Below are 25823 nucleotides of genomic sequence, written 5' to 3'. Positions count from 1 at the left end.
ATTACACTCTCATGCCTCGTCTTCGGGATTATCTCCAAAATTGACCTTGCTCCTCCCTGTCCCAGTGAGTTGCTGAAGGGCAACCTTGCTAACCTGGCCACGCATCTTCTTCTCCATGGCCTCGATCTGTTCCTCGGCATCAAGCTCCTCAGCTTCAGCAAAGTCAAGCACAAGTCTTCTCCCGAGAAAATGCGTGTCTTTGAGTGCAGTGATCGCGTTGAGCGCCTCCTTGCCTGTGGAGAACTCGGCAAAAGCAAAGCCACGCGAAGAGTGGTTGAACTTCTTGGGAATACGGAGAGCAACCAGCTTTCCATAGTTGCTGAAGAGTGCGCGCACATCCTTCTTGGACGCTTCGAACGGAAGGTTCTTGATGACCACCTTTGTGCGTTGAGCATTCGCCTTCTTGGCCAGATCCTCCCGCCTCCTCTCTTCGGCCGCGTCCAGACCCCTGTGGGAAGCCTTGACCAGAAGCTTGTGTCCGTCAAGCACATGGCCATCCATAGCCTTTCGTGCAGCCTGGGCCTGCTCCTTGGTCCTGAAGGCGCAGAAGCCAAAGCCCATGCTCAACACCTGACCTGGTTTCTTGGGATCGGCCTTGGTCTTCACCTGCGCACTCACAAATCCATCCAAGGGCTTGAATGCATTTGTTAATCCTTCGGTGGTGGTGGAGAAGTTCAGGTTGCGGACGAATAGAGAGGCCGTCTCTGGCTGATCCTCACCGTCATCGCGTTCCAGCAGGTAAGAAGCTGACACCTTCTGAACACCAGCAGGACGATCTGCGGGCTGGGCCAGATTGTCGACGAAGAGCCCTTTCGGGCCTTTCTCGAGGTACAGCACGCCGTCCTTGAATCTAGAGTATGCTTTCTTGGCGAAAGCTGCCCTGCAGTGTGCTGGTTGCGCGAACTGGACAATGGCAATCGTCCCGCTTGGGGGCATAAGCACACGGAGGACGGAGCCATGCTCCTCGAAGAGGGTTCTGATCTCCTCGATGGTGGCGTTCTTGATGTTCTTGACCAGAATTGACGTGTCACCTCGCTGCTGAGACTTAAAGGCCTCGATGTTCACACCATGAGTTGCAAAGTAAGCCTTGGCCTCCTGGATGACGGTGGTCTCAGCGATTGCCTGTTTCACAGCGGCAGACGCGTCGGTTGGGTCCAGGAGCTCATGCTTGGACACACCCAGGCGTTCAGCTACGGCGGTGTTGACAGCATCTTGGCTCATAAAAAGCGAATTCCAGTTGAAGGTACTGGAGGCAGCTTCAGCCTTCTTCTTGAGCAGCTGTTGCTTCTTCAAAGGGAGCTTCGAGATTGCGTATTCATCAAGCTTGTTCTCCCTTTTGGCAGCAGCGGGAAGGATGTGGATGATGCGGCCCTGAAAGACGGTGCCGTCTGTCTGGAATGCGGAAAGCGCCGCCTCAGGACTGGCATAACGAATCATAGCAAAGCCTTTGCTTTGGCCCTGATTATCCAGCGGAACATGAACCTGCCAGAGTTAGCGAGAGTCGAGTGTCACTAGAGGCGAAACAGCAGGACAACAATCGGGCCTTTTTTTCAGAATCTCGAAGCATCTACTAAAATACCGAGCCCAGGTTCTCATCATATGCTTTGCATAAGATGTCCCTATCAGGGGTTCATCATGAAAAGGCGACTGCAAGGAGCGAAGGAAACAGGAATCATGTCAAGCTTACCTCTTCAAGTTCGCCAAACTGGCTAAAGTGGTCCCTCACATTGTCCTCCGTTACCGTGTAGCTGAGATTCCGCAAAAACAGACGAGCTGTCTTCTGGATCAATTTCACGGCATCCTCAGGTGTGCGAGCCACAACAGGTTTCTCACCAGACCCGGCAGCAAGACCCGGTTCCTGGGTTTCTTGGACTTGGGCCTCTGGCAGAAGTGTTTGAGTGGTGGCAGGCATTGCACCAGCAGACTGTGCGGGAAACCCGGGGTCATCCGGGTCCACAAGGTCCAGCAGACGGTTCGTTCTCGACCGAAGCCAGTCATCATCAGTGGCTTCAGCGGGTACCTGCGGCACTTCCCTTGCAGCGTCCTCGGCTGGTTGGGATGGTGCGGGGGGGATGATAGCTGCGACAGGGGTGGCAACAGGTAGAGCCGAGGTAGGTGCCTCCTCGATTGGCCGTTTGGGCCTCACTGGGATGTCCTCGTACTCATCGTCACTCTCACCACCCTCGATGAGAGCCGAGGGGATAGCATCGGCCGCTTCTGACTCAAATGCGCTACTCCCTAGGGCTTCTCCGTCCTTAGCCTTCTTGGTGGGATGACCCATGACCTCAAGAAACTCCTGAAGCTTGGGGTCAGCCTCGTCAACGACGTCCCGCTTCCTCTTCTTTGAGCTAGGGTCATCCTCGCTTGGCTCTGCGTCAGACTTGACGAGAGAGCTTGCCTTGGCTGCATCACGGCTCGGGACATGAGCAGCTTGTGTGGCTGATCTTGGGATGGCGGCTTCAATCTAGATGCACGACAATTAGTTGGTTGGCCTTGTCGAACGGTGGGATCAGGATGTCCTTACAGGTTTGGCCAGATCGACGCCGATCCTGGACATGCGAATAAAGGACTTGTTGAAGTACTTTACGGCTTTGGATGCATCTTCATGAGACTTGTAACCAACAAACCCGATGCGGCGGTTGGGGATGAGCTTGACATCGGTGACCTCTCGTCCCTGAAGCGAGAAGTGTTTGCGAAAGTCAGCCTCGGAGATGGACGGCGGTAGGTTCTTGACGAAGATTCTTGACGACTCCATTGTGATGGCGATGACGATGACGATGATTGGCGATGTTGCTGCTTGCTCCTTCCGGTCTGCCGCGGGCAGTTGATTAGAGCAGTTGCTACCGTGTAATCATTGGAACCAGAGTACCGCGGAACAAAGCGACAACTCTGTGGTGGGTGATGTAGTTTTTGGCTTCAGTCGAAGGAAGAGGAGAAGGTCTAAGATTTTTTTCCGCACTGGCCCCAATTAAATTTTAAGCTTTGCCCCACCCACACCGGCTTTTCGTTATCTTATCGGAGAGCCTCCGCTGAAGCTCCACTGCACCAGTGGGCTCAAGCTCCAAAGTCCCGGATACCTTGACTCTGCCGACACTTCCACATATCAGCTCGGTATCGCTACATCGATTACCCCAGGTGAGTGATGGGCCCCAGTCCTTCCCTTCCCCGTCGACCGCCTCACTGCGGACGCCAATGATTTGTCCTGTTGCAAGGCTTCTGTCCAGTAGCAAAATAACAAACCAGACACGACTTCCATCGTCACTTGTTTGCCTCTTCTCCGCACTCCACCCTTTATTTTGTGACCTGACGCCAACTTCCATAGTTGATAGCTCAACAACAAGCCCTCTCACATTTCCACCTGCACGGCCGAACCTGCACCGCCGGCACCGGGAGCTTTGAGCTATCGATTACCAACACCTGCACCCCATTGTTTGCGCGTACCGGTACGTTGGGCCCCCATTCGATCCCCTCCATCTCGTAACCGCGTGCTTTGCCAGGAGGAGCGTCTGTCGCTTGTTGGCGGCAATTCAACAACCCACACCGAACATCACCAAGCTTACCGTACTGTTTGCCTTCTTCACGCCACCGTACTAATTGCTGACCAGACCGTGGCTTTCTTTATCCGTCGACTATCCAACCACACTTACCTCGTTTCACCTTTTTGAGATAGACAATCATAATGGCAGGAGACGACACCAAGCCCGCTGCTGGGAACACATCCCCTGTCGCGAGGGAGAAGCTTGATGGTGAGTTCGTCTCGTTCTAGGCCCGGTGTACCTCACCAGACCTCCCCATCTCCGCCTGGGTTGGAACGGAGTGCTAAGAATATACGCGTGTGACAGCCCAGATCAAGAGCGCCGACATGGTATGACGAACCAACCGATCTTCCACCGAATTGTTCCGTTCTCGGCGAGCAGATCGAGCTGCTAACACGATACCCCTCTTTCTAGTCCGAAGAATTACAACAGGAGGTCATTGAAGTCGGTATGTAGGGGTCACAAAACCCGCGGGATCCTGGCCCCACTCGGAGGACGGCAATGGGATGTGTGACTGACATTATTTACAGCCCAGGAGGCCATGGCCAAGTACTCCGTTGAGAAGGTCAGCGGACCAAGGATGGGAAATTCTGCATGTGATGCGTTCGGACAGCAAGCAGATTCCACACCAAACCTAAGCCCCATTTTTAGCAGCAAGCAGAAGCTAACCTCATCTTCAGGATATCGCCCAGCACATCAAGAGAACAGTATGACGCCCACGACACATTTCATTTAAGACCAGATCAGCTAACACGCCATCGTGTGTAACAGTTTGATGAAAGAAAGGGACCTACCTGGCACTGCATCGTAGGCCGCCACTTTGGCAGCTTCGTGACCCACGGTAAGCTTACCCCTGGGTTTCACTCAACAAGCAACAGCGTCACTAACAGCACCCCGTAGAAACCAAGCACTTCATCTACTTCTACCTCGGTCACTGCGCCATCCTCCTCTTCAAGACCCAGTAGGGGCGCGGCCTCCTCCATTTTCTCTCCAAGCTGTGATTTTTCTCAAAAGGGGTGCTCGTCATCGCCATTATCATTTTATAACACTCTTAACCCCTATGCAAGATACAAGACGAGAATCAGACACAGCAAAGTCACCAACCGGCCAGCACGACAAAGGAAAGGCGCGAGGAAAAATAATCATGTCAATTTTTGAGCGTTATTTTTACCGTAAAACAAAGAGAGGAAAAAGACTTGAGATAAATTCGGAGGAGGCATTTTCAACATCAGCGATGACATTGCACTTTTTGGGGCAAGGGGACGTGGGGGGAAGTGTAGAATGTGAGGAGGAGGGGGAAGAGAGAAATAACAAAGCAATGTGGTAAATTTGTACCAGGTACCGTACCGTATGAGGGAGTAGTTTTGAGTTGAGGAGTTTGAAATTTTAATGAATGATATGTGGTTTTTTCTTCTTTGCAAATGAGTGGATTGGCAGGAGGGTGACTTCACTTGACTTGAGAGGTTATGCATCATCGTGGCACTTCAAGTTGTGGTTAGGGGAGCACAGCAACGGCGTTGTTGATGGAGTGGAATTGTCCATTGAAGTCAAGCGAAGCGTCTCTCTCCCTACATTTGGTACCTTACCTCCCTCACCACAAAATAGTTGACACACGAAAGCAGGTAAACATTCCTTGAAGGATAGTTTGTAGGCCTACAAACTATTTTTAAAGGCATATGGATTATCCTTTAAGGCATATTACCTACTTTAGTGTCTCGGTTATTTTGTGGTAAGGGTGCCTACATGAGGCCGGCTCCCTTTCTCCGCTGGAACCATCCCGCCGGGAATATCTAATTTCTTCTTTTTCTCTCGAAGATCCGGGGAATGGGTGGAATTTTCCGAGACAGAAATGTCAGGGACGAGCCAGTGGATGCAAGGTACGAGAATCAACTCGATGGGTGGGTGAAAGGCGAGAAAAGAAAGGGAGGCACGTGCCCCCTTTTTATTGGGAGCTGGGAGCCTCTAGGTGTGTATGCAAGCACTTTAGCCCTTTTTCATTCATGCCCTTCTTCAGCCCTTGATTGAATTCTTCAAGGACAGACAGCCCTACTTGAATCCATTTCCTCTCAAGTTCCAAGCTTAGATCAAGTTGGCCTAGAAAATAAAAGTTGGAACGTAAGCTGTTGTTGCAGAAAGGGGATCACATACCTCGCTCCTTCTCAGCCTCGGTAAACACCACTTGATTCATCACAAGCAACAGCCATATTTGTCAAAATCCTTAAAATTTGATTTTAATCTGTTCAACAACTTCAACTACAGTTTCCCCCCTCCCCCCACCGCTCTCTTCTCTCTTCCTCCATCAAAACCCAGGGGTATCAAAATCACCTCTACTATCCACCACCTCTCCTCCAAATCTGCAAGGCATAACCGGCATCAAGTCATCACATCCCCCCCTTCTCATATTTGTGACCAGCAGTCAAATGAACCCAATGTACCAAAATAAAACAAACAAACCAAATTGCAACATGACGGAAAAGAAACAACAAAAAACGCCCAAAAATGATCTCATGCAACTGATGATTGATGTTGTTGTTCGATGTTGTAGTCTGCCTGCCTGCCCCCCCAAATCCCTGATTAAATGACGGACAAAAAAAAACACCCAAATATCAAAAAGACACTTTCAAGTCGTGATATTCTCGTTTTTTTGTTTTTTTTTTTTGAACTCCATTTTCCCCTGCCGCCAAATTTTGTATATCATCCCCCACTCCATTCCAAAACATGACATCCTGTGTCTCTGTCATGAAATTATCCTTCAACCCTCCCCAACATCCTGATAAATAGCCCTCTTCATCCTCTGCAACCGATCGTGCATCTCGACAAAATCGTGCAGTTTCGACTCTGGCGGGGAATCCCACCCGTTGAGCTCCTCATGCAGCTGCAAGTACCGCTGGTACGCCAGCTTGAACTCCTGCGCCTTGGTCAGCACCTCGGCCGACACCCGCATCCGCTTCGCCACATGGTGGTGGTTCTCCGAGTACGAGTCCACCGGCGCCGGCCTCTTCCTGCCAACAACCGGGACGCCAATCGTGCTGTCAGCATTGCTGCTGGCACTGCTGATGATGGTGTCCCGGCTCGGCTCGCGGGCCCGAGGCCGGTCTCGTCCCAGCTCTCTGGCTCTCTCGCCGCGGCCACGCTCACGCTCCTTTTCGGCCCTCTCGCGGTTGCGCTCGCGTTCCCGTTCCTTCTCGACCCGTTCGCGTTCACGTTCCCGCTCGCGCTCCCGGTCCCTCTTCAGCGCCTGGATTTGCGCTTGCTCGCGCTCCCTTTCTCGCTCGGCGGACCTGGCACGAGCCAGGCGCTCCTGCTCCACCTCGGACGCATTCTGTGGTGGGGTCGCCAGAGGCGACGACTTGGTCGGCGAAGTATTCTTCGCCTTGGGCGCCGAGGAGCCTGGACGACCGTTCTGGCTGGCGTCCGAAACGGTCCGTGGCTTCGTCGAGTTGGCACCCGTGGTGGGTGCCTTGCTGCCAGCCTTGACGCGCTTGCTGAGCGGCGTACCTGAGCTCGAGCTGTCGTCCTCGTCGGCATCGCGTGGTCGCTTCGCCGCAGGCTTGGTGGCCTTGGTTGGCTTTGCGACAACTTCGGCTCGGATGGTGTCCTTCTCGGTTTCCTTGGATGCCGTCTTGGCAGCGGCGGCCGCCTTTGACTTCACGGCCGGGGCAGGAGCAGCCTTGACTGGCCTGGGAGCGACGGCAGCTACAGCTTTGGATTTAGCCAAAGGCTCCTCCTCGCTGTCCGAGTCCTTCACAAATTCTTCGGAAAGAGGTCCGCGCCCGCCCTTGCTAGCTGCCGCCTTGGCTTGAGGTTTGGTCGGAGATGCTTTCGTCGATGCTTTGGCGGGTGCGGTCTTCTTGGTAGTGGATGTGAGACGCTTCGCTTGGGCCTCCGATGCCGAGGGCTTCTTCTTGCCAGCAGCTGAAGCTTGGGAGCTTGATCTTGACATGGGCTCGCCCCCTTTTCCTTTCTTCAAGACCGCAGCATCCTCTCTCTCTGATCCGCTTCCGTTGGCTCCGTCCGGCTTTGGTTTCGGGACTGTCGGGCCTTTGGCGAAATTGGCTTGCAGTTTGCTCAGGCATATCCCCTTTCCGCGCTCCGCCACCGGTAGAAGCTTTTGCCAGATAGGGTCGGTAACTCCAACTCGCATACGATCGAACTGCTTCACCGCATTGTTGATGGCTGTTTGTCGGTCTTCCTCCTTGGCATAATCGTACTCGAAGACGTCCAGTTCCTTCCAGTATCGCTTTCTCAGAGTCCATTTCTGGATGTTGTTGTCGAAATCGGCAACCTTGTCCAGCGCGACTCTGAACTCGTCTTCGCTGCCCTCATTCCACTGCGCAAAAAGGTCCTCGAAGCTCTGCTCCGATACCGCCAACTGGTGAATGATTGGGAATGTATGTTGCTTGACTTGATCAAGGGCAGAGCCGCCTGGTGCGAGAGAGGGTGATCGAACTCCGCTGAGCGCAGGACTTGGCGGAAGAGACCTGGGGGATGCGTTGTCGAGCAACCGGTTGGGGGGTTTGACCTTGCCTTTCGAGTTCATCAACCCACTGACCACAACAGCACTGTCTTCCAAGTTAGTATCACAGCCCTCCAAGTAGTCGGCGGTAGTGTGTCCATACGTATTCTTCTCTGCTTCCTTCCGGGCCAGTGAGCTTTTGAGGTTGGCAATAGCATCGTCGGCCTCGTTGCTTGAAATTGGAGTCGTATTGCTGGAGCTTGTCTTTTGGACTGGAGCTTTCGAAGCCAGCTTCTTGGCGGCAGGTCTAGAGACCCGTGGGGGCATGAAGACACCCATTGCAGGATTTGGTAGCTTCTTGAGCGATCTTGGAGAAACTGCGTCGGAATAGTACAGATCGTAATCGTAAGAATCGGGAGAGTTTGGAATTTTGACTTCATGATCGCTGAAGAGAAAAGCCTATGGGGTTTAAGCTGTTAGACACTGCTATTGGGCTATTGTGGAGGGCCGAGTGCAGTTGAACAATAGTTTGAGAAGCTATTCAGATTGAGGGACAATGGAAAACCCAACCTTGAAATACAAGGCTAACAACATAAACTTACCGGATTGGACCCCAACGATAGCTCAATATCCCCTCCATTTTGAACACAAGCAATCATGTCTTCGATGACACTATTGCTCAATGTAATTCCGAAGGCCTGCGCCGGAAGCCCAGCCATGGCCCTGGCTGAGCTATCCAACGACAGGCCACCATCAGGCACGTTGAACACCATTTTGCTGTCTCGACCACGCGAATAGCGTCCACTCCTCCCCACGGTTCCCAGTGTATTCCTCGTTCCTGTCCCCTATCCGTTGCTGTCCGTTGTGTGTACCCGTGTCTATATTATGCTCTGCCGAGATTGCGAGCGAGAAAGGGGGTTCGGTCGACTGCGCGTTTCGTCGGCCAGGATGATGAGGTGTAACTATTCAAAGCGTATTGCGTGTATGGTAAAAAGGTGGGTGTTCAAAAGAAGCAAAACCCCCTAGGGCCTTTAAGAGACCCGTTGAGCAAAGAAGTGTGTTGCGAATCCAGTGTGCAACAATGCAAAGCCAAGTTTGTCCAAACTCAGGTGAAGAATCACGTTCAAGACATATGACGAAGAAGCTGAGGCAAGCGATGGATGGTTCCCGGTTACCCAAGAAAGCTCGAGTTGAACCCCTTGTTTTCGCGACGAGCGGTCGGGCTAGGAAGAGGGTAGAAAGACCTCCTCGCCGTCTTGCTCAGTGTTTCCAACTTGTTTTGTTGCCAGAATCCAAATCTCGAATCGGCGGCACGCTCAATTCACCGAGCTGTGAAGCGGAAAGCGGAGAGATTCGTGTGTTGGGAGGCTGTCATTCGATGGAATCGGTCGATCAGCCGGTCGTCGTTCCGCAAAAGGGATCTCTGGCTGGAGACAGAAGCGAAGCGTTCGAAGGCAGAAGCAAGGCGAGGGCAGCACGGGCGGGCTACGGCAGGGTCAAGAAAACGAGAGAGATTCCCAACAGACGAAGGCTTCTGTGGTGGTGCCTTGGGGATCGAGAGTTGCGGAAGCACAAGGAGCAAGAGGGCAAGAAGACGCAGCAAGAGAGGCACCGAGGGTAGCAGCAGGTGAAGGAGGGAGGGCGGAGTGAGTGGGTTACACACAAGTGGACGGCCGGTACCTCTGGTACTTTGGCACTGTCTGAAGGTACCTGGGCTACATTGGCTCCCAGCTTGGGGCACTAGCCAAAACCCACCAGTGTCGCCCACTGCCCGCCAGATCTTTGTTCCACCGTCTGGTCCGACAAGTGGATCGCGCAGGCTGGGGACCAGTCACAGGCTCAGAAAAGCTGGGGCCGGTGAGTGGGCCGAAGCGTGGCGGTACCGCCAGGTACACAACCACACCAGGTCGCTTCTCGTGCCCGACAGGGGACAGGGATCGCGGGTGAGCAGCAAGCCTGCATGTCGCACCCTACTGATTTACATCCTTACCGTATTCCGTACCGACCGTCATGTCATCAGCGAGTCTTCAGCGGATTTCCTCGCAGCTGCATCCTGTACGAACACTACGCAAATTCTACTAACTGGACCTGAAAAGACGGGCCTCTGGACAGCGGGGGTTACATAATCAAATTGCCACCATGTGGAAGTGGAAGTGGAAGTGGAAAGCAGTGCCCGTTGATCAGGTTGGGAATTGTCTGTCTCTTTTTGACAATTCAAAGGAGCATTCCGGGTGAATTGCAAGGGCCGTCTGTCCAGGTCCCAGGTTTGGAGTTTGGAGTTTGGAGTTGCTAGAGAGCCCGGGGTTTGGCTGCTTTTCTTCCGGAGACAAGCCAAACCAGAGAGGTTGAGTGGTTGACGGGCAGCCAGCCATCATCCATTGTGTTGGGGACCCAGCACTGCCGAGCCGTTTCGATTTCTCCTTCTTTTGTTCTTTTCTTTCTTCTTTCCCCCTCCCAAAAAGGTCTCTTGCCAACTCTGAGCGATTCCGTGAGGTATTCGCTGACGAATCGACGACACCTTGGGACCCTGAGTTGAGCATGACCCTCCACACTTTCTCTTTAGCTGGACTAGTGCCTGTGTCTCTGGAGGGAAGGTGGGTCCGGTCTTTGCCCACTTTTGATTCTCCCGCATCGGCCCTCCTGCCCCGATATCTCCAAGGCAACGCCAACCAAACCGGAAGCCATTCATGGAGGGAGTTGGGCAAATGTACAATTGCAATCATGAGAGACTCAACGCCCAATTATCTTACTGTGCCATCATCGTTGGGTATATACCATCACAAGACCGCTGATAGGCTCTCCTGTGTTATGCATCTTCAAGTGCAATTCCGCTACAGCTTCGCTCATCAATACCCGCGGCGACAAGCCATAGGGAAGAAGCGGAGGCCCACACTCACTCAACCTCCCTCGCTTGCGGCTTCTTCAGGGCGGTTGTTGCGCCGTCGAAGAGTGCCATGCCAAGTCCCATCACCTCGTCCATCCGAACAGACAGAATATGCGAATCGTTGTAAGCAGACCCGGCATCGCTGCGGTGCATGTTGTGCAGCAGATGGATGGCAGTTCCAGGTTGGGCTCCGCGTGGTGCTCTGAGTAACCCCCCGCCCATGAGATCCTCAGTTTGCTCAAAACTCTAGGCTGCAAGGCAGGCTTCTTGCAAGAGATGACATAGCAGTGCAGTAACATCTCGCTCCCAGCCGTGCCCTGCAATGAAGATGATTCACCGGGCCTGGCTGGGAACAACAGGGCCGCCTGGGCGAGCAGGGGAGAGTGTAATGTTCAACTGCCTGTCTGTATGGATATGGAAATGCCTGTACAAGCCAATTACACGCCCAATCTGCGGGATATTCCCCAAGCCCACTTCTGATGCACGGAATTCACTCAGCTCACCTGCACGCAATGGCCTTCCCCGTTGCTGAGGTGCGTTGTTGATTTTCGTGTGGCTCTCTTGTTGGACAGATTTGTATGTACGAAGTACAATAGGGTAAGGTATTCCGTGCTCCGTCAGCTGGCCACGGGCTGGCTCGGGGGCCAAACTGTTTCCTCCGTTGAGCCAAGTGCCCGAGCCTGCGAGAGCGGCCATAGATGCGCCAACAACACCGAATATGCGACTCATGGAGATTTCACCTTGTTACTTGAATGTTTGTAACACTAATTGCACAGTTGGGCACCTTTTGGAAGTCTTGGTTGGGAGTGTAGCCTTCCTTCATTTCCATCTTGTTCGTCTTGCCCTGGCAGCTGCCAACCAGCTCGCCGTCAGTGGCCTCAAATTGACAGTATGGACCAATGGACGACTGAAACATTCCGCCCTGTTGTTTCTTGCCCTGGTTCAATTCCCCTCGCCGTTTGAGATTCCAGCAACAGCTGTGTTTGGGCGACTTTGGCGGCCGTAGCCTCATGCCTCGCTTTGACACTATGATGAGTATGCTATTATATCACTAACCAAAGTACTCACTCGTTGTTGGCCGTCTCGTTGACCACCTCAAGCGTCACCAGTTCTCATCTATCTGCCAGCCAAACCTTATCGAGATCGTCGCTGCGATCGTAGAGCCAGCACGGTTTCAGCCCTGTCAGCTCCGTTCGACAGGGTGCTAAGGTAGGCAACGAATATGTCCATATTTCCCAGCCTTGATTTCGGGCTGGGAATGGTGCCCGTCAGCCTCCTGCCAGTCACATATCTGCAATGTTTTGCCCATTGTCAGTCATCAAGCACCGTCTAACGCATAATCGGCGGTTGGCGCGCCTTGCTGGAAGATTACACTGCGTTAGTCTGGGCGTCATCGGCCAGGCCGCCGAAGTTCTCTCCATGCCTTGGCAGGAATAATGGGCGTTGTAAGATCACGCACATTGGTTGGGTAGCTATGCGCTGCGGCTGTTCCCAAGTTGACCCAGCCTGCTGGAACACTCCGGATTGCAACATCTGCAGACGAACGAATGCCCGCCGTTTCTTTTTTGTTTGCTTTGAACCAGAACACACGAAACTGGCAGACCTTGGCTCGGTCGATGATCCGGCCTGGTTTTCAACAGATCATTCAACGGCCGTGACGGAGCGGAGGGAAGAACACTACCTGGTACTGTCTCTGGGTCCTCCGAGCCGAGACCCGGATAGCCTGGGCCGAGTCCCAGGCTGGAACCCACCTTCCTGTCTCTGAAGAGACAGGAAGAAGGATCCAATTCTGCCACATCTTTTCAGCAGCTTAGGGCTTTCCTCGCAGACGCTTTCCAACGGCACATCCCTCCCTCAACACGGTACCTCCGGCCGGGACGAGGATGGCAGACGGTACCTCATAGCGTCCACACACACCTCAGAGAAGCACACAACTGGCTGAAATAGCCCAGATTGGGGTAGCACAGCGTCATTAACGATACGCATCTGCTCAGAACCAAACTGGCGGTGGCGGTCATCAAACCACAATAGGATTGGCCGGCTTATCTCTTGTTGAACCTGTTCCTCCGACTTGAGGTAAAGGCCCGACTGCATGCTTATTTTTACTGAGCTGTCTGTCTGCAGCAACAGACATTCCTCCCATCACAGAAATCCCATCTCTGGATTAGTCCATATTCTTCTCTGGCTCAGACATCGAGTCAACAAATCAGCAACGGCACGTGGTTGGTAGGACTGGCTCCTAGCAGGATCCCCCCACCCCGCTATTCCTATCCAGCCTTATGGGTCCAAGGTACGGACGGATGAGCTATTTCGAAGCCACGAGGTGGTGAAGATCATTGACATTGGCTTGGGTGTGTGGGTTGGGGGTCGATCTCACTGAAGATTATTTCTTGATGATAAAACAGCTTTGTAAACGAGATGTAGATATCAGCAAGCAGCAGCAGCAGCAGCAGCAGCAGCCACGATTTGACATACGCGAGATGCGGCACATGCGTTCTGCGTTTGATGCAATAGGCACAAATTGATTACATACACAGAGTAACAATACCAGGCACCGACTTATTACTGTACGGTGAAGCATTGGGGGCGTGATGGGACTGCGACTGAGTAAAAAGCCCAACACGACGACAAGCGTTATCAAGAGGGAAAGGTGGAGAAGAGGAGGAGCATTCTGGGGGGCGGCACTGTCTACACAGAGATACATTGAAGTACCTTTTGTCCCCCACAACCTGCCATCTTTTCTTTTCTTTCCACCTACCTACCTATGCCAATGGTTCGTTTTGGGTCGGGTCGTCGGCTTGAGTGTGCTGGTTGTGGTGGTGGATAACGTCGAGACGTTCCCACTTTGTAGACGTGCGGTACAATAACGCCATTCTTCAACCCCCCCCCCATTTTATGTACTAGGTAGACGCTGGGCTTATGTATGCACCTGCAAATGTAAAAGGCAGAGAGAGGTAGCCTGGATTGCAAAACAACATTCGGGAAACGGGGGACACCTGGTTCGCTTCCCAACCATGCCCGATTGTATGGTGTGGATGGGTGGATAATGTGTGGTTGTGGTGGTGGTTGTTATCCATCTGTCTGCCCCTCATTTTTGACAGACTGGGTCCCTCTGTGCATTGGTTGCATTTGAAGATCGAAGTTGTGCCAGTATGGATTGGTAGACAACTCAAAAAAAGTGTTGTTTTACAAGAAAGAGCAATTGCTCTCTTGAGCATTTCCACCCCCCGCTCGAACGAGATGTTTTTAGTCGTCGGCCTCGCACACACACACACACACACACCCACACACACACAATGGCCTGAGCGGGGTGGGAGGAAACGTGGGATAGGGGACGTGTGCTTTGATGGCTGGTTGGTGACGGATTGAACGGCTGCTTACCTGAACCCTTTCTCTCACTCATCATCATCATCATCCGCTTCCCCGCTATTCTTGGGGGGGAGAAAAGATGGGTGGGGTTGCGGAAGCCAGCACTGAATATTGGTATTCTCCATTCCTTTACGGGAAACAAATGGCGGGGGTGTGTGGTGGATGGTTGTGCATAAGGCCAGAGGATTTTCGGTCAAGTTCAGGTCAGCAGGTTCCGGCTCTCTTGCCGTGAATTTGTGATTGGTTTTTTTTTTTTTGGTCAGTTTGGTTCGTTGTTCTTCAACGAGACCCCGATTTTTGGGTTGTCAGGAACCAGACAAATCAACGTGAGTGTGGCAGATGGGATGATGATGCTGTTTCGACCCCGCCAAACAGACCGTTTTGTCACCCATTGGGGTTTCTTCATCATCAACAACAACAACAACAACAGCTGGTAACTTTTACAATTCTCCATATTGCATTCCCAGAGGATCGTTACCTCCAGCTCGCTTTCGTCTCAGCTTCTTCACCCGCAGTAGAGCAGCAGCCAAGCAATCCAATTCAGGTTCGACTAGCCAGCCACTCACGTCGTTGAGGTGACATTACATATACAGCACTATGCAGCGTAACACACTACGACGGCGGTGGGCGAGGCCAAAAAGTGGGGATTTCTTTTTGGTTTTCAGGTCCGTCTACGCCGAGCGAGCTGGTTTCCCCCCCCCCCTCTCTCCTGGGACTTTTTTACCCCAGATATTTCTTCTTAAGAAAGGAGAAGTATTAATCTATGTGATATTCTAGCGATGCGACAGAACCGCGTGGTTCCCCGGGTGGCCGTTTTCTTAACACAGAAACGAGTAAGTGGCTTTTTATTCTGAGAGCTGCTTTGGTGAGCAGAGTGTGTATAAATGGGTAGGTTGTCATCTTTCGGCTTTACGGCAACAGCATGAGATGAGGGGGCGATGATGAAGGACCTTTTCGGTGCTATCTTTGTCATCAGAGATCGAGCTGCCTATCTCTGTTTTGTACCTGACTATGGCGGGGGGGGGACCTGACCCGACCGAACCGACCGAACTGTGTCGGTCATTGTGTCAGGAACAGGCATGTTCGTCCTACAATCGAAAGGGTTGAAGGGTACTTACTCACCTCCCCTTTTTGTAGAAGACGCCCAGCTGCAATGTCTCTTCGTATTGGGAGTTGTCCCTTCTTTCTCTGCCACACGCTCTCTCCATCAGAGGCAAGCCTAATCGAAACAGAGAAGAAAAGATGTAAGCAGCATCATCGTGTCGACTGCTTTCGCTGCAAAACAAACGCCCCACATATTCATATACGGTATATTGATAAAAATATATTTGGCTTGCTGCTGCACTGGCGGAAGAACTGGGGCCGGTTTTGGTGTTTGCTGTCTTTTTCCCGGTGCAGCTTCGCTTGTCCCTCCGTCGGAATCGGATGGCTGGATCCGTCCCGTATATAGAGAGGGGATTACATCAGTTAGTGGTGGTGCGTTACCTGAATTCCGACGACAAGATCCTCGGCTTTATGGTCCATCCGTTCATTTTCTTGGTGAAGGTCTCAATCTGGATCGGTCATTATACTATGGCACACTGTCTAGCAATGGTATGTGTGACTGGAATACACAATTGCGGGGAAAAAACGAAATATTTCAAGTCATACCGCACTCACACACGGACGCTTGGGCACATGATGATGACCCCACTTCACTCATACTTTCATCAGTCGTCGTGCATGGCATCGCAGCCTTGGCTGACCGAACTGACCGGCCGGCCACCTTCGAAGGTCGACCGGTTGGTTGAAATGGGGAGATGGGCCAATGAGAAAAAGGTTTCCCAATGCGTGGGTTTGTTTGTGAGCTTCTGGGGGATTCGGCGTGACTTTTTCACAGCCACTGTGATTTATTGGGGGTGAAGTGAGGAAGGGTGCTTGATCCGATGGGATGACGGATGATGTTTCTCTGTTGAAGACAGTTATCAACAATTGCTCTAAGCGACTGATGAGGTTGACGAGAAACACAGCGAACGCTCACTCTTCACATACCTACTCCCGCTGCTCAAGATTGAAGACCCCGGAATCCACCGTCTTCGAATCCAGCCCCAAAGTCGGTGAACTAGGCCCTGAGCTTTGTTCTTCAACGCGGACCGGACCCCGTCTGTCCATCCCGAGCATCTTCCAGGCGGTGTCTTCGGATAGATGGGCAAACACGCCGCTGCGAGAGTTTAGTTCCCGGGTCTATTCGAACCCTTTATGCTCTCCGGATCCGATCTGGAATAGCCCGGACAACCCGAAATTTGAACTTTGAGAAAACCCCGAACTTTCGGAATTCAGGTACCAGTTCCTTCAAGATTGTTTTTTTTGGTCACTGTTTTGAGATCTACAGTATTTGCTACTCCGTCCAGAAGAGAAAGTAAGATAAAAAGGCCGAGCGGATCTTGTGCAACATGAACCAAGACATCAAAACATCATCACTCCCGTTACTGCCCGTCCGAAAAGGAACAAGTATCAGGCCATGAATTATGCGGCCACCAGAGTCATTGTGTCCGGAGGCAAACCCACTCAGCCCAACAAAAAACTATTTTCACAATCCCCCTCCCCAATGACGATATTCCAAACCCCCTTCCGTCCCTCGTTCCCCGAAAACCTCGGCCGAAACCGGGGGCCTCGTTACGGCATCACTCGCCGGCATGCTTCTTTCCCTTGCTTGCGGTTTACAATGAAAGATAAAGCGTAAATTCAAAAGTACAGAAAGATAGACAGCCCATCCCATCCTTGTCCCGAACGTTCGTTCTTGCAGAATTGTGTCTCCATGTTTTTTTTTTTTTTTTGCTCCTATCAGTGGACCCCTCACCACCCCCCAACGCCAAACACAACCTAAGCCGGGCAACACACCTCAAGGGAACCCTTAGAAAGTTTCAATGACGAAAGACACGTGGGATCAAGAGATGGAGCCGTCTGATAAGATGAGAAAGGAACGGTGAGACGTGTGAAAGAAAAAGGAGAACGAGAAGCATGTGAAGATGGTCCCGGCAGGCAACTGGCTGTGAGCAAGGAAAATCCACGACTCCACGGACGACTCCACATCGTCATGGTCTGAGGACCGTGTGGGTGAGATAAGAGATGGTGGTGACTGTTGACTGGACAACAGGGGAGTGGAGAGGTGAAGTTGACTCGATTCAGGGGTAAATGCTAACAGGAGGCCATGGTTGTGGTTTGCTGGGTTAGGGTTTACTGGCCGTGGCAAGACAAAGAAAGGTAAAATAGAAGGTCGGCAACCAAGACAATGATGGTTTGCTAGAAGCGTGATTCAGAATGAGGTTTTGTGGCCATGAAATGCCACAGTTGCTTCCAGCGTTGTGAAATACTTGGCCATAAGATGGCATATGCCAGGCGGGAAGCATTTTCCAAGATGATGATCAGTTCTCGAGCCGACTCGCAAGTATCAGACGCAACGTGCCCATGGCTTTCTTGCTTATAGATTGGGTTGATCGCGCTACCTCGTGACTCTTTGAGTGTAGAGGCGGATGCTACTTGTCTAGATACCATGGAACATAAGTACCGAGTTCTCTCAAAGCTCGGGGGGCTCGTAATACGTTTACTTGTTGCCAAACGACCACCACCGACTTCAGCGAAATCACAGCACAAAAGAAGGCGGTGGATGTCGCAACAAAAGGGGAGCGACAGACGCAGTGAATTTCTTGTAATATTGCTGAAGACCTGATGAATATAACGTTTCAGGAACTTTAGCCAACACCACACTACTTGATCAAACCCATGCGCTCATGACCGCTCCACTGCCTGATATCCAACAGGCCTACATAGTTGATGGATCAGCCGACAGCGGAAGCCATGAGCGTGAATATGAGCTCCTGTGAACCATTGGCGACTTCGCAGCCCCTAGATAACGCGTTTGACTTTACTTCCGACGTCCATGCTGGTCGAGCATCAAAACAGCTGTCCGGTCTACCAGCAGGTTGGAAATATAGTAACTGGGATGATCTCGTCCCAGAAGAGGACAACGCCTCCTGGCCCCAAAGGCCGACCTTCTGGTCGTTGCAAACTGTTCGGGGTTCGGCCAGTTTTGTGCTGAAGAATTGCGCTTGGTCTCAGGGAGCCCAGGTCTCATCTGGCGGCCGCAGTTGGTGTTCGTATCCTTGACGGAACAGTCCAAGCCACTTTCTCTTGTCGTCCAGTGGCTTGCGAATCGTCCGTTACCCGCCCCCAGCCTTGCCCAATCTAGCTTTCGCTCGTCTTGAAGCATATACAAAATCGTTGGTAGTATCCCATCCCTCCCAATCCCAATACAACTCACCTGAAAAGGATGGTGAACCGCCCCCCTTTTCAAACCCCCCTCCCCCGCCAGAGTAATCGGGATCGAAGGATACGTCCCTCCCTTTTCAAGGAAAAAGAAGTCCGCACGCCGCGTATGGCACTAAAGTGTCACAACAACACAAGCTTTCGTAACGGCCTTTCCAGAGGGAACATTTTTTATCACAAAAAGAGCCCTGCTTTTCTGATGCCAGTTACAACCTCGAGCGTCGAGGCAGGCCGTCACCGGCAGGGCCCGCTGACCACGGTCATCTCTCCAAAGAAGTGAAAATGGACGGGCCAAAGATGAAGCTGTTTCTCCGAATTTCTCATATGCAAAGAAAAGGGTGGTGAAAGTAGCTCTGTCCGAGGACAAGAGAAGCCTTCGGTTTGTTGCATAGAAACGCAGCGTGGGAGAGGAGAGGGGGGTGAAGGGGGGATGGTTCACGAAGAAGAAGAAGAAAGAAGAGGAAGAGGGGGACTTCGACAAGAAATCGTTTTGATGGCCCTCTGCGAGAGAGAAACTGTTGTGGGGGCTTGATTTTGAGGCTCTGTGGGGCGGCAGAATTGATGAGCCAATGGAAATGAAGAATTCTTCTGTGGGAGAAAGCTTGATCGTGACCCCCACATATCAAACTTCTCTTGTTCGGACTTCACCGTTTGGTAGCTTCCGGACATTGGGACCCAGGCATCAGCTTTCTTCCAGTGTGTGGCGTTGGTTTGGCCGCTGCCAAAACCACGCCGCTGATGTGTCCGGCTTACGGGTGACTGTTTGAGGGCGGGCAAACTGTCCAGGTTTCGTCATCAGAAACGTGAGCCATGGGGTGCACCAAACCCCAGATCGAAAGCGGGTCTACGATGGTTTCCCAGACGGAACGGCTCACCGCCGAGGGGGCGGAAGATGGGTCTTCCTTTTCTGGGTGAGACTCCACTGCAGGGAAGGTCCCTTAAGCATCTGAGCTGATCGACTGTGAGCATGAAGCCTTGAGAGTTTGTGAAAAGGCTCCTTCTTCTGGCTTTTCTTCTTTACTTTTTGTCGCTGTTGGGTCGTCTTGTTCGTCCTGGTTGGTTTGCGCCGTTTTTTGTTTTCTCGCCTCTCTCTTTTTTCCCTTTCGGGTAGCCTCCTACTTGACTCTCCTCGCCCCCTTATCAACACCCCACTGCTAAAATGCGCGGCATCGAAGAAGACGAAGATCTCCCACATCTGTGGCAGAAGCCTGCTTATTCAGTCATTTTGAAGGCTCTAGAAAAACTTAGGGTCGAGCCGCCTGTTTGGGGAGCAAAGGTCTCTCGATCAGAGATCATCAAACAACAGGCCGCTGTTCAGACTGCTCATGAGCGCAAGGAGGCTATTGCTTTTCTGTCTTCGATCATCAAGAGTGGGCTTTCATGGCTGGGGGACGACGATGAGAGGGAGGTGATTTGGGAAGAAGCCAGCAAGCGCATGTCAGAACGCTGCGGGCGAACAGGTTGGTCACGACACTCGTCTGATATACAACGGGTGAAAAGCTAAACACGGCATTTAGCTATGGGCGAGATCATTAGGAGCTGGCCCTTTGAGAACCCCGATTATGGTTCATTCAGCCTCACTATCAGAGAACCGCCACTAACGGGAGACTCTCTCGGCTTAAAGACATGGGGCTCGTCGTACGCACTAGCCCAGAGACTTCACGAGTTCGCCTCTGGCCCTCTGGCACATTTGGTTCGCTCTTCTCAAAAGACAGAGGAGGTTCTCGAGCTTGGGTCTGGAACTGGCTTACTCGGCTTAGCCGCAGCGTCTATCTGGAGGAAAACCGTCTACCTTACCGATCTCCCCGAAATCATGTCCAACCTCGAGCATAATGCTTCACTCAACCGCGCTCTCGTAGAAGAACGTGGAGGCAGAGTTGAGGCTGCTCCTTTGACGTGGGGTGGCAGCGAAGAAGAGGTCGACCCGAGGTTTCGATCAGGAGAACGGTTCGAGGTATGTTTTGTACATTTGCTGTTTTTTATCTTCGAACTTCCCAAGCTGACCATCCGTAGCTCATCATCGTTGCTGACCCATTATACGACGATGATCACCCCACTCTGCTGGCCAGTGCCATAGACGAGCAGCTTGCTCTCAATCCAGATGCTCGTGTACTGGTTATGGTGCCGCAAAGAGACGAGATCACCAAAGGTCTTTGCAGGACGTTGAGGGCCGAGCTCGGCAGACATAGCAATCCGTTGATTTGTCTCCATGAGAATATTGTAGATGGTGAGGACGACTGGGGCGATGGGAACAACGACGACTCACAGCAAGTTGGCTTCTGGTGGGGAATTTTGGGGAGAAGTTCTTAAACCACAATAACTCGCCCACTTTCTTTTTATTTACATTGATTATTATCACAACACATGACGATCAAGGGTTTTAATTTTATGTACAGCCGATAGCGCTAGCTCCAAGCTTAGTTTTTTTCTTCTTTTTGGTTTTGGTACAGTGGGCAGCGCCACCGCTGAAGCGTATCTTGCGTGCCCAAGGTTTCCTGTGGTTTTTTTCTTCTTTTCAACTCGAATTATACGATAGCGCTATAAAGAGCAGTAGAAATAGACGGTCAATATGAATCATCAAGAATTGATTCCAACCCAGGAAATCAGCCGGCACCCAAGCTTAGTTTTTTGTTTTGGTGCAGTGGGCAGGGCCACTGCTGAAGCGTTGTATCTTGCGTGCCCAGGGTTTCCTGCGGTTTTTTCTTTTGTCCTCGAATTATCAGTCAGCACAAAAAGTGTCAGAAAGACGCCCCAAAAAAACGTCCCGCGGACAACATTGCCACAGACGAAGCTAAACATGTAACGCACAAAGGTGACCAGCTCTCGTGGTGGATCTTTCCTAACCAGCACTCGTTTCCCTCTCCATGCTTTTCTCTGGCCTTTAACATGCGAGATTTGACTCCTATAGTCTCAACTCAGCACCTGGAGCTGGAAAAAGTCGTTCTGTTCGTTTGACTGACTTGGTTCCTTGCGGTGGGCAATGTCATATACCATGATCTTCCCCGGAACCACGGAGCATACCAGGCTGTTCCTGAAGAAATATCACCTTTCCCAGTACCGCAGAGCGTACCACGCAGTTTTTGCGAGAAATGCGGCACCGTGAGTTGGTATATCGTTTTCAGAGCGATTTCGTAACTCACCCAAACTCGTTGTGCGATGTGCCAGGCGCGGGTTTCATGGAGCCTTTCGTATCCATTTTCTGTCAAGCCACCTTCTGACCCCATTCCATCTGTCAAACTGCAGAGCATATCGGCCTCTGCTGGTGGTTCGTAGGAGAGTCTGGCTCGAGATCGCAGGGGCTCTGTGCCAAGTGCCTCGCCAACAATCGACGTAAATGCCCAAGAACGGTTCATTATCGCCCGGTCAGTCGCTGTTCGTAGCTTGAAAGCCGAAGATCTCGTCTCCAGGTGTACGAACTGCTAAAATCACCATCCCCGCGGTATTCCAGTTTCCTTGGCGGTTAGTCAAGTGTCGAAACCCTCCTCCCTCCCCCGGACAGTGTGACTTTCACTCTGCCAGCCGGCCCACAGCCACTTTGATAGCCTTTTTTTGTTTTGAGGAAGCCTGGGAGGTGTCTACTCGCAAACGTTGAACCTGAATTTCATTCCATCGTGTACCACAGATCTCGCTCGTGTCCTAACGTTCGAAGAGACGGATAAGCTTCTCGGCGCCCATCTCTCCCTAAATAGCCTCGATTCAACTGTTAGCACTCTCCTTCTCAGACTTCTTCCTGAAAAAGGGTAGGCATTTCCTCCTTCTTCATCGTCCTGTTTTCAGCCCATTTAATACCCAGCAATCAGATCATCAGGCTCAGCAAGGCAACCGATCCCATCACTGCCCAATTAGTCTCGACCGATTCCATCACAAAGCTTCATCCAAATCAAGCCCCATTGTCGACAACACTCAACAACAGACCATCGCCCAAACCCTCCAAGACATCAAGCAGTCAACATGTCCAACGGAAGCCGTATCAACATTAAGACGCTCACCTCCCAGCAGAAGAGCTTTCTTCACGAGTGGATAGCTAAAAACGAGTCGCCCAGTCGCATCGCCATCGAGTTCAACCAGCACTTCAACCCACCATCACCTATCAGCGACCGCCAAGTGACCGGCTGGAAAACGTATCATCAAAAGCAATGGAACGATGTAGAGTATCGACGTACCAAGTATGCAGCATTGACATCCCCCGAACCTCCCCACCATGACCCTATCTCCTTGGTTTCGAATAGCGACCAATCCAAAACTAACCCTCCTTTTCTTGACAGTGGCCTCCCACCTCTCGTCCAGTCGCGAGCCCCCCGGCAACAAGTACAACAACGGGATCCTGTGTTTGGAAACGGCCATCTCGCGTCTGCAAACGAACATCCCGCGTTTGCAAACAACACCGCGGGCGGCTTGGGCGCGGGCCACAGTGCGTTTGTGTCCCAAGGAGCTTCGTCTGAAGGCGACGACCGGGCGCTCTCAGACGCCTACGCGCTCTCCTATGCGCGGCCGGCGAGCGGACAGATACCTGGAGCAGCACGCTCTCAGACGCTCCCGAGGGCCAGCAAGCGGCGCCGAGTGGGAGATTATCCTGCATATGACAGGCGTCAGGGAGGAGGCCATATAGGGCCGATGGGGAGGAACATGTCCTCCTCTACAGCGCCGCCAAATGTCATGAGACCTCGCCCGCCTTCAAGGCGGAGCACCAACCCCTTTTCTCCTCGTGCGCCGATGGGCCAATATATAAACCCGCCACCAAACTTCCAGGCTCCCGGCATGCCTGCCAAGAATGCTTTCGGCTCTCAGGCACTGGGCCAAACCGGCACGGGGTATATACCCGCAGGGATCATCTCGCCAGAGCAGATATCTCAGGGGCAAGCCGTCGCTTTTCCAGAAGAGCAAGAGGAGATCAAGGCCACCATGCCCTATGAAGGCTCTAGAGGAAAAAAGCTCGTTCCACTTAAGAACTGGCACTTCTTCCTGCAAAACTTCTCTCCCCGCCTAGACGGAATACCACAAGACATGCAAAGGTATCTGACAAGGAACTTGATGTCGGATCTCACAGTCTTTGGTCGAACTCCTGGGCAAGACTTTCAAGGAGACCTGGAGGTTTTTGTTTATACCGCCGCATGCACCCCTGTCGAAGCCAAAGGCGTAGACCGGGATGGCATCTGGTACATCGCGGCCCATGATAAGTGCGGGAGAGGCTTTGTCCACCGGCATAAATGGAACGGAGATATCGATTCCAATGAAGCGGGAGCTATAGACCAGTGGAAGATGCGACAAAGCGGCTCAGACGTTGCCGAGACATGCACTCAGAATCTGGTCAGAGAGTGGCTCAGCTCGATGAGAGACCAGGATTTGCAGCCGTGCCCGATGATAGTCAAATCGAACCGCGCCCATCAGAGGGATAGTCCCCCGAAACGAAAGCAGCCGCAGGAGCAGGAGGTAAACCCGAATTCCGACAACAGGCGAGTTGAAGGGGCACCCCGGCAAGACAGACTTGCACAGCTGGTGCCAGCACCGATCCCGTCTGACAATTCCCACTCCCAGCCTCCACCACATCTTCCAGCACAGCCAGCGGTAGAGGGAACCCAACAGTCATACCAGCCACCTGCAGATATCTTCTTTGACCCACGCCAGGCTCCTCAAAACCACGTCCAGCTCCCAGTCCGAAGTTACCAACAGCATGGCAATCGGGACCTGCCGTATCAAGCCCCTGGACCTGATGTAAGAGCACAAGTCGATGTTTTCGGAAGGAGAGAAAAATATCCCGTATATTCTGACCGCCGTGCTCTTCCTGATGTATCTCCTCCGCCTTGGCGAGAAATTCCTCGCCAGCAAGATCGGATTCCACCGTACAACTGGCAAGGCGACCAACCTGGGGAGCAAGAGGCCAGTTTGGAAGCACCCCAGCAAGGCGCCGGTCCCAATGACGAATTTAATTCCTCAGTCGAAGACTGGATTCCGGAAACGGATATAATTCGGGAAGGAGAGTCAGTGGAGGAGATGCGGCAGAGACTGTCATTCCTAGATGGCACCACACCAAGTCCAAGCACCTCAGACCTAGGTGGCACCGATCTGGATCAGAGCATCTCAGACCTAGGTGGCACCAATCTGGGTCAAAGCAACTCAGACCCAGGCTGACCCCAGTTCCACTTGGAAGCTCCTACGACCTCGTTTCCTTACTCTGGGACGTCGGGGCAAAGGCTGTTCCCGACGTCCCGGAGCAGTACACAGACGGTACCTAGTCGAAATGCGGAAGCATTCAGACCAGGGGAACGGACATTGCAGCTGTGGCGATGCTCTGGATCTGGAGGCGAGTTTGTGACATCGGGGGAGCTTGGGCGGGGATGGTGGCCGATGCAGGGTGGTTGGTTTCGAGGCGGTTGGGTAGTCGATGGACGAAGCTGATGGCTGGAGGTCGAGGTTGATGGGAGGTGGGAGGCAGGAGTTGGAAGAGATCAAGACTGGCCTCAGAGGACAAGGCACGCGAGACCGAGAGGTGCATGGGCGACGCGAGGAGGGGAACTATCAGAATAGATCTGTTAGAAAGAAGCCCCTAGGAACATGACGCGGACAAAAGAAGTTGAAGCACATATTCTTGGTGATTGAAGAAGAGCATTGCAAGTAAATTGGGAGATTTGCTTGGAGTTTTGCTTACTTGTCTGCTACGGAGCTGATTGATGGACTGTTGTGTGAACCGTTTTTTTTTTATGAGTAGCTTGGAGGGAAGAGGGGGATCTCGGTTTGAGAAACCCTTACCCATGAAGAGGCAGCCTACGCTTCCACACAGTAATGCGAGCCAAAACAGTAAACTAGTCACAACGAGTGAATTTCAATTCCCGGTCACTTCTGTATGTCACCACTTTTTACCGTACCGTAACCCGGCCTGACCGCTATGTGGATGTTCGATTGGCCTTTGAACTGGCTTGACCTTACTGTCTCTTGAAGTACTGACCACATGGCCAGCAACTTCTACTACTGATGGAATTTCCCTTGTCATAGCCCGAGTGCACGCTAGGTAGAGAACTGTTTGCAAATTGATCTATCTCAAATAACCAGGACCGAGAAATTTGCATGCCGGATTCCAGAATATTGCCTACTTTTCATGTCGTGCCAAAGACATCCGCCCTCACTTACGTTCAGCAGAGCAAAAGACTTTGGTATCAAACACATTCGCCCCACTTACAAAAGTGTTGGACAGGGAGGCTTCAAAGCCCAAACAGCCATAGAATCCAGATAGTGTCTGAGGTTAATCATTTTGGCGGGATCACACCTGTGGCGAGCA

General features: G+C 52.2%; 8 protein-coding genes across 8 annotated transcripts; 4 read left to right on the top strand and 4 right to left on the bottom strand.

The window, feature by feature from the left end:
• Positions 1 to 9: 9 nt before the first annotated feature.
• On the bottom strand, positions 10 to 2930 carry MRD1 (Multiple RNA-binding domain-containing protein 1; the record flags this gene model as incomplete). Its single annotated transcript, XM_062884831.1, has 3 exons — positions 2525 to 2930; positions 1688 to 2464; positions 10 to 1482 (listed from the first exon to the last, which is right to left on the bottom strand). The coding sequence occupies exons 1-3, from the start codon at positions 2753 to 2755 to the stop codon at positions 10 to 12; spliced, it is 2481 nt and encodes an 826-aa protein (XP_062747733.1). The 5' UTR covers positions 2756 to 2930.
• A 166-nt stretch (positions 2931 to 3096) lies between these two features.
• Positions 3097 to 5049, top strand: DYN2 (Dynein light chain). Its single transcript, XM_062884830.1, has 7 exons — positions 3097 to 3746; positions 3843 to 3865; positions 3951 to 3984; positions 4067 to 4101; positions 4217 to 4243; positions 4308 to 4377; positions 4437 to 5049. Exons 1-7 carry the CDS (start codon positions 3680 to 3682, stop codon positions 4499 to 4501), a joined length of 321 nt encoding a protein of 106 aa, XP_062747732.1. The 5' UTR covers positions 3097 to 3679; the 3' UTR covers positions 4502 to 5049.
• A 754-nt stretch (positions 5050 to 5803) lies between these two features.
• Positions 5804 to 9737, bottom strand: QC762_104360 (uncharacterized protein). The gene is made up of 3 exons (XM_062884829.1): positions 8595 to 9737; positions 8156 to 8451; positions 5804 to 8098 (listed from the first exon to the last, which is right to left on the bottom strand). The coding sequence occupies exons 1-3, from the start codon at positions 8763 to 8765 to the stop codon at positions 6289 to 6291; spliced, it is 2277 nt and encodes a 758-aa protein (XP_062747731.1). The 5' UTR covers positions 8766 to 9737; the 3' UTR covers positions 5804 to 6288.
• Positions 9738 to 15183: 5446 nt separating this feature from the next.
• Positions 15184 to 15493, top strand: QC762_104350 (uncharacterized protein; the record flags this gene model as incomplete). The annotated part of the gene is made up of 3 exons (XM_062884828.1): positions 15184 to 15246; positions 15269 to 15322; positions 15383 to 15493. The coding sequence occupies 3 exons, from the start codon at positions 15184 to 15186 to the stop codon at positions 15491 to 15493; spliced, it is 228 nt and encodes a 75-aa protein (XP_062747730.1).
• A 3720-nt stretch (positions 15494 to 19213) lies between these two features.
• On the top strand, positions 19214 to 20944 carry rrg1 (Protein-lysine N-methyltransferase rrg1). Its single transcript, XM_062884827.1, has 3 exons — positions 19214 to 20010; positions 20068 to 20504; positions 20564 to 20944. The coding sequence occupies exons 1-3, from the start codon at positions 19710 to 19712 to the stop codon at positions 20858 to 20860; spliced, it is 1035 nt and encodes a 344-aa protein (XP_062747729.1). The 5' UTR covers positions 19214 to 19709; the 3' UTR covers positions 20861 to 20944.
• A 102-nt stretch (positions 20945 to 21046) lies between these two features.
• On the bottom strand, positions 21047 to 21544 carry QC762_104335 (uncharacterized protein; the record flags this gene model as incomplete). The annotated part of the gene is made up of 3 exons (XM_062884826.1): positions 21047 to 21262; positions 21359 to 21452; positions 21511 to 21544. The coding sequence occupies 3 exons, from the start codon at positions 21542 to 21544 to the stop codon at positions 21154 to 21156; spliced, it is 237 nt and encodes a 78-aa protein (XP_062747728.1). The 3' UTR covers positions 21047 to 21153.
• A 957-nt stretch (positions 21545 to 22501) lies between these two features.
• Positions 22502 to 24679, top strand: QC762_104330 (uncharacterized protein; the record flags this gene model as incomplete). The annotated part of the gene is made up of 1 exon (XM_062884825.1): positions 22502 to 24679. The coding sequence occupies one exon, from the start codon at positions 22502 to 22504 to the stop codon at positions 24677 to 24679; it is 2178 nt and encodes a 725-aa protein (XP_062747727.1).
• QC762_104325 (uncharacterized protein) lies at positions 24665 to 25301 on the bottom strand (the record flags this gene model as incomplete). The annotated part of the gene is made up of 2 exons (XM_062884824.1): positions 24665 to 25063; positions 25197 to 25301. 2 exons carry the CDS (start codon positions 25299 to 25301, stop codon positions 24665 to 24667), a joined length of 504 nt encoding a protein of 167 aa, XP_062747726.1.
• Between the last annotated feature and the right edge of the window lie 522 nt (positions 25302 to 25823).

The sequence above is a fragment of the Podospora pseudocomata genome (genome assembly GCF_035222375.1).
Source record: "Podospora pseudocomata strain CBS 415.72m chromosome 1 map unlocalized CBS415.72m_1, whole genome shotgun sequence".
Lineage (NCBI taxonomy): Eukaryota > Fungi > Ascomycota > Sordariomycetes > Sordariales > Podosporaceae > Podospora > Podospora pseudocomata.
The sequence above is the reverse complement of the archived record's forward strand: the minus strand, read 5'-3'. Positions and strand labels throughout refer to the sequence as shown.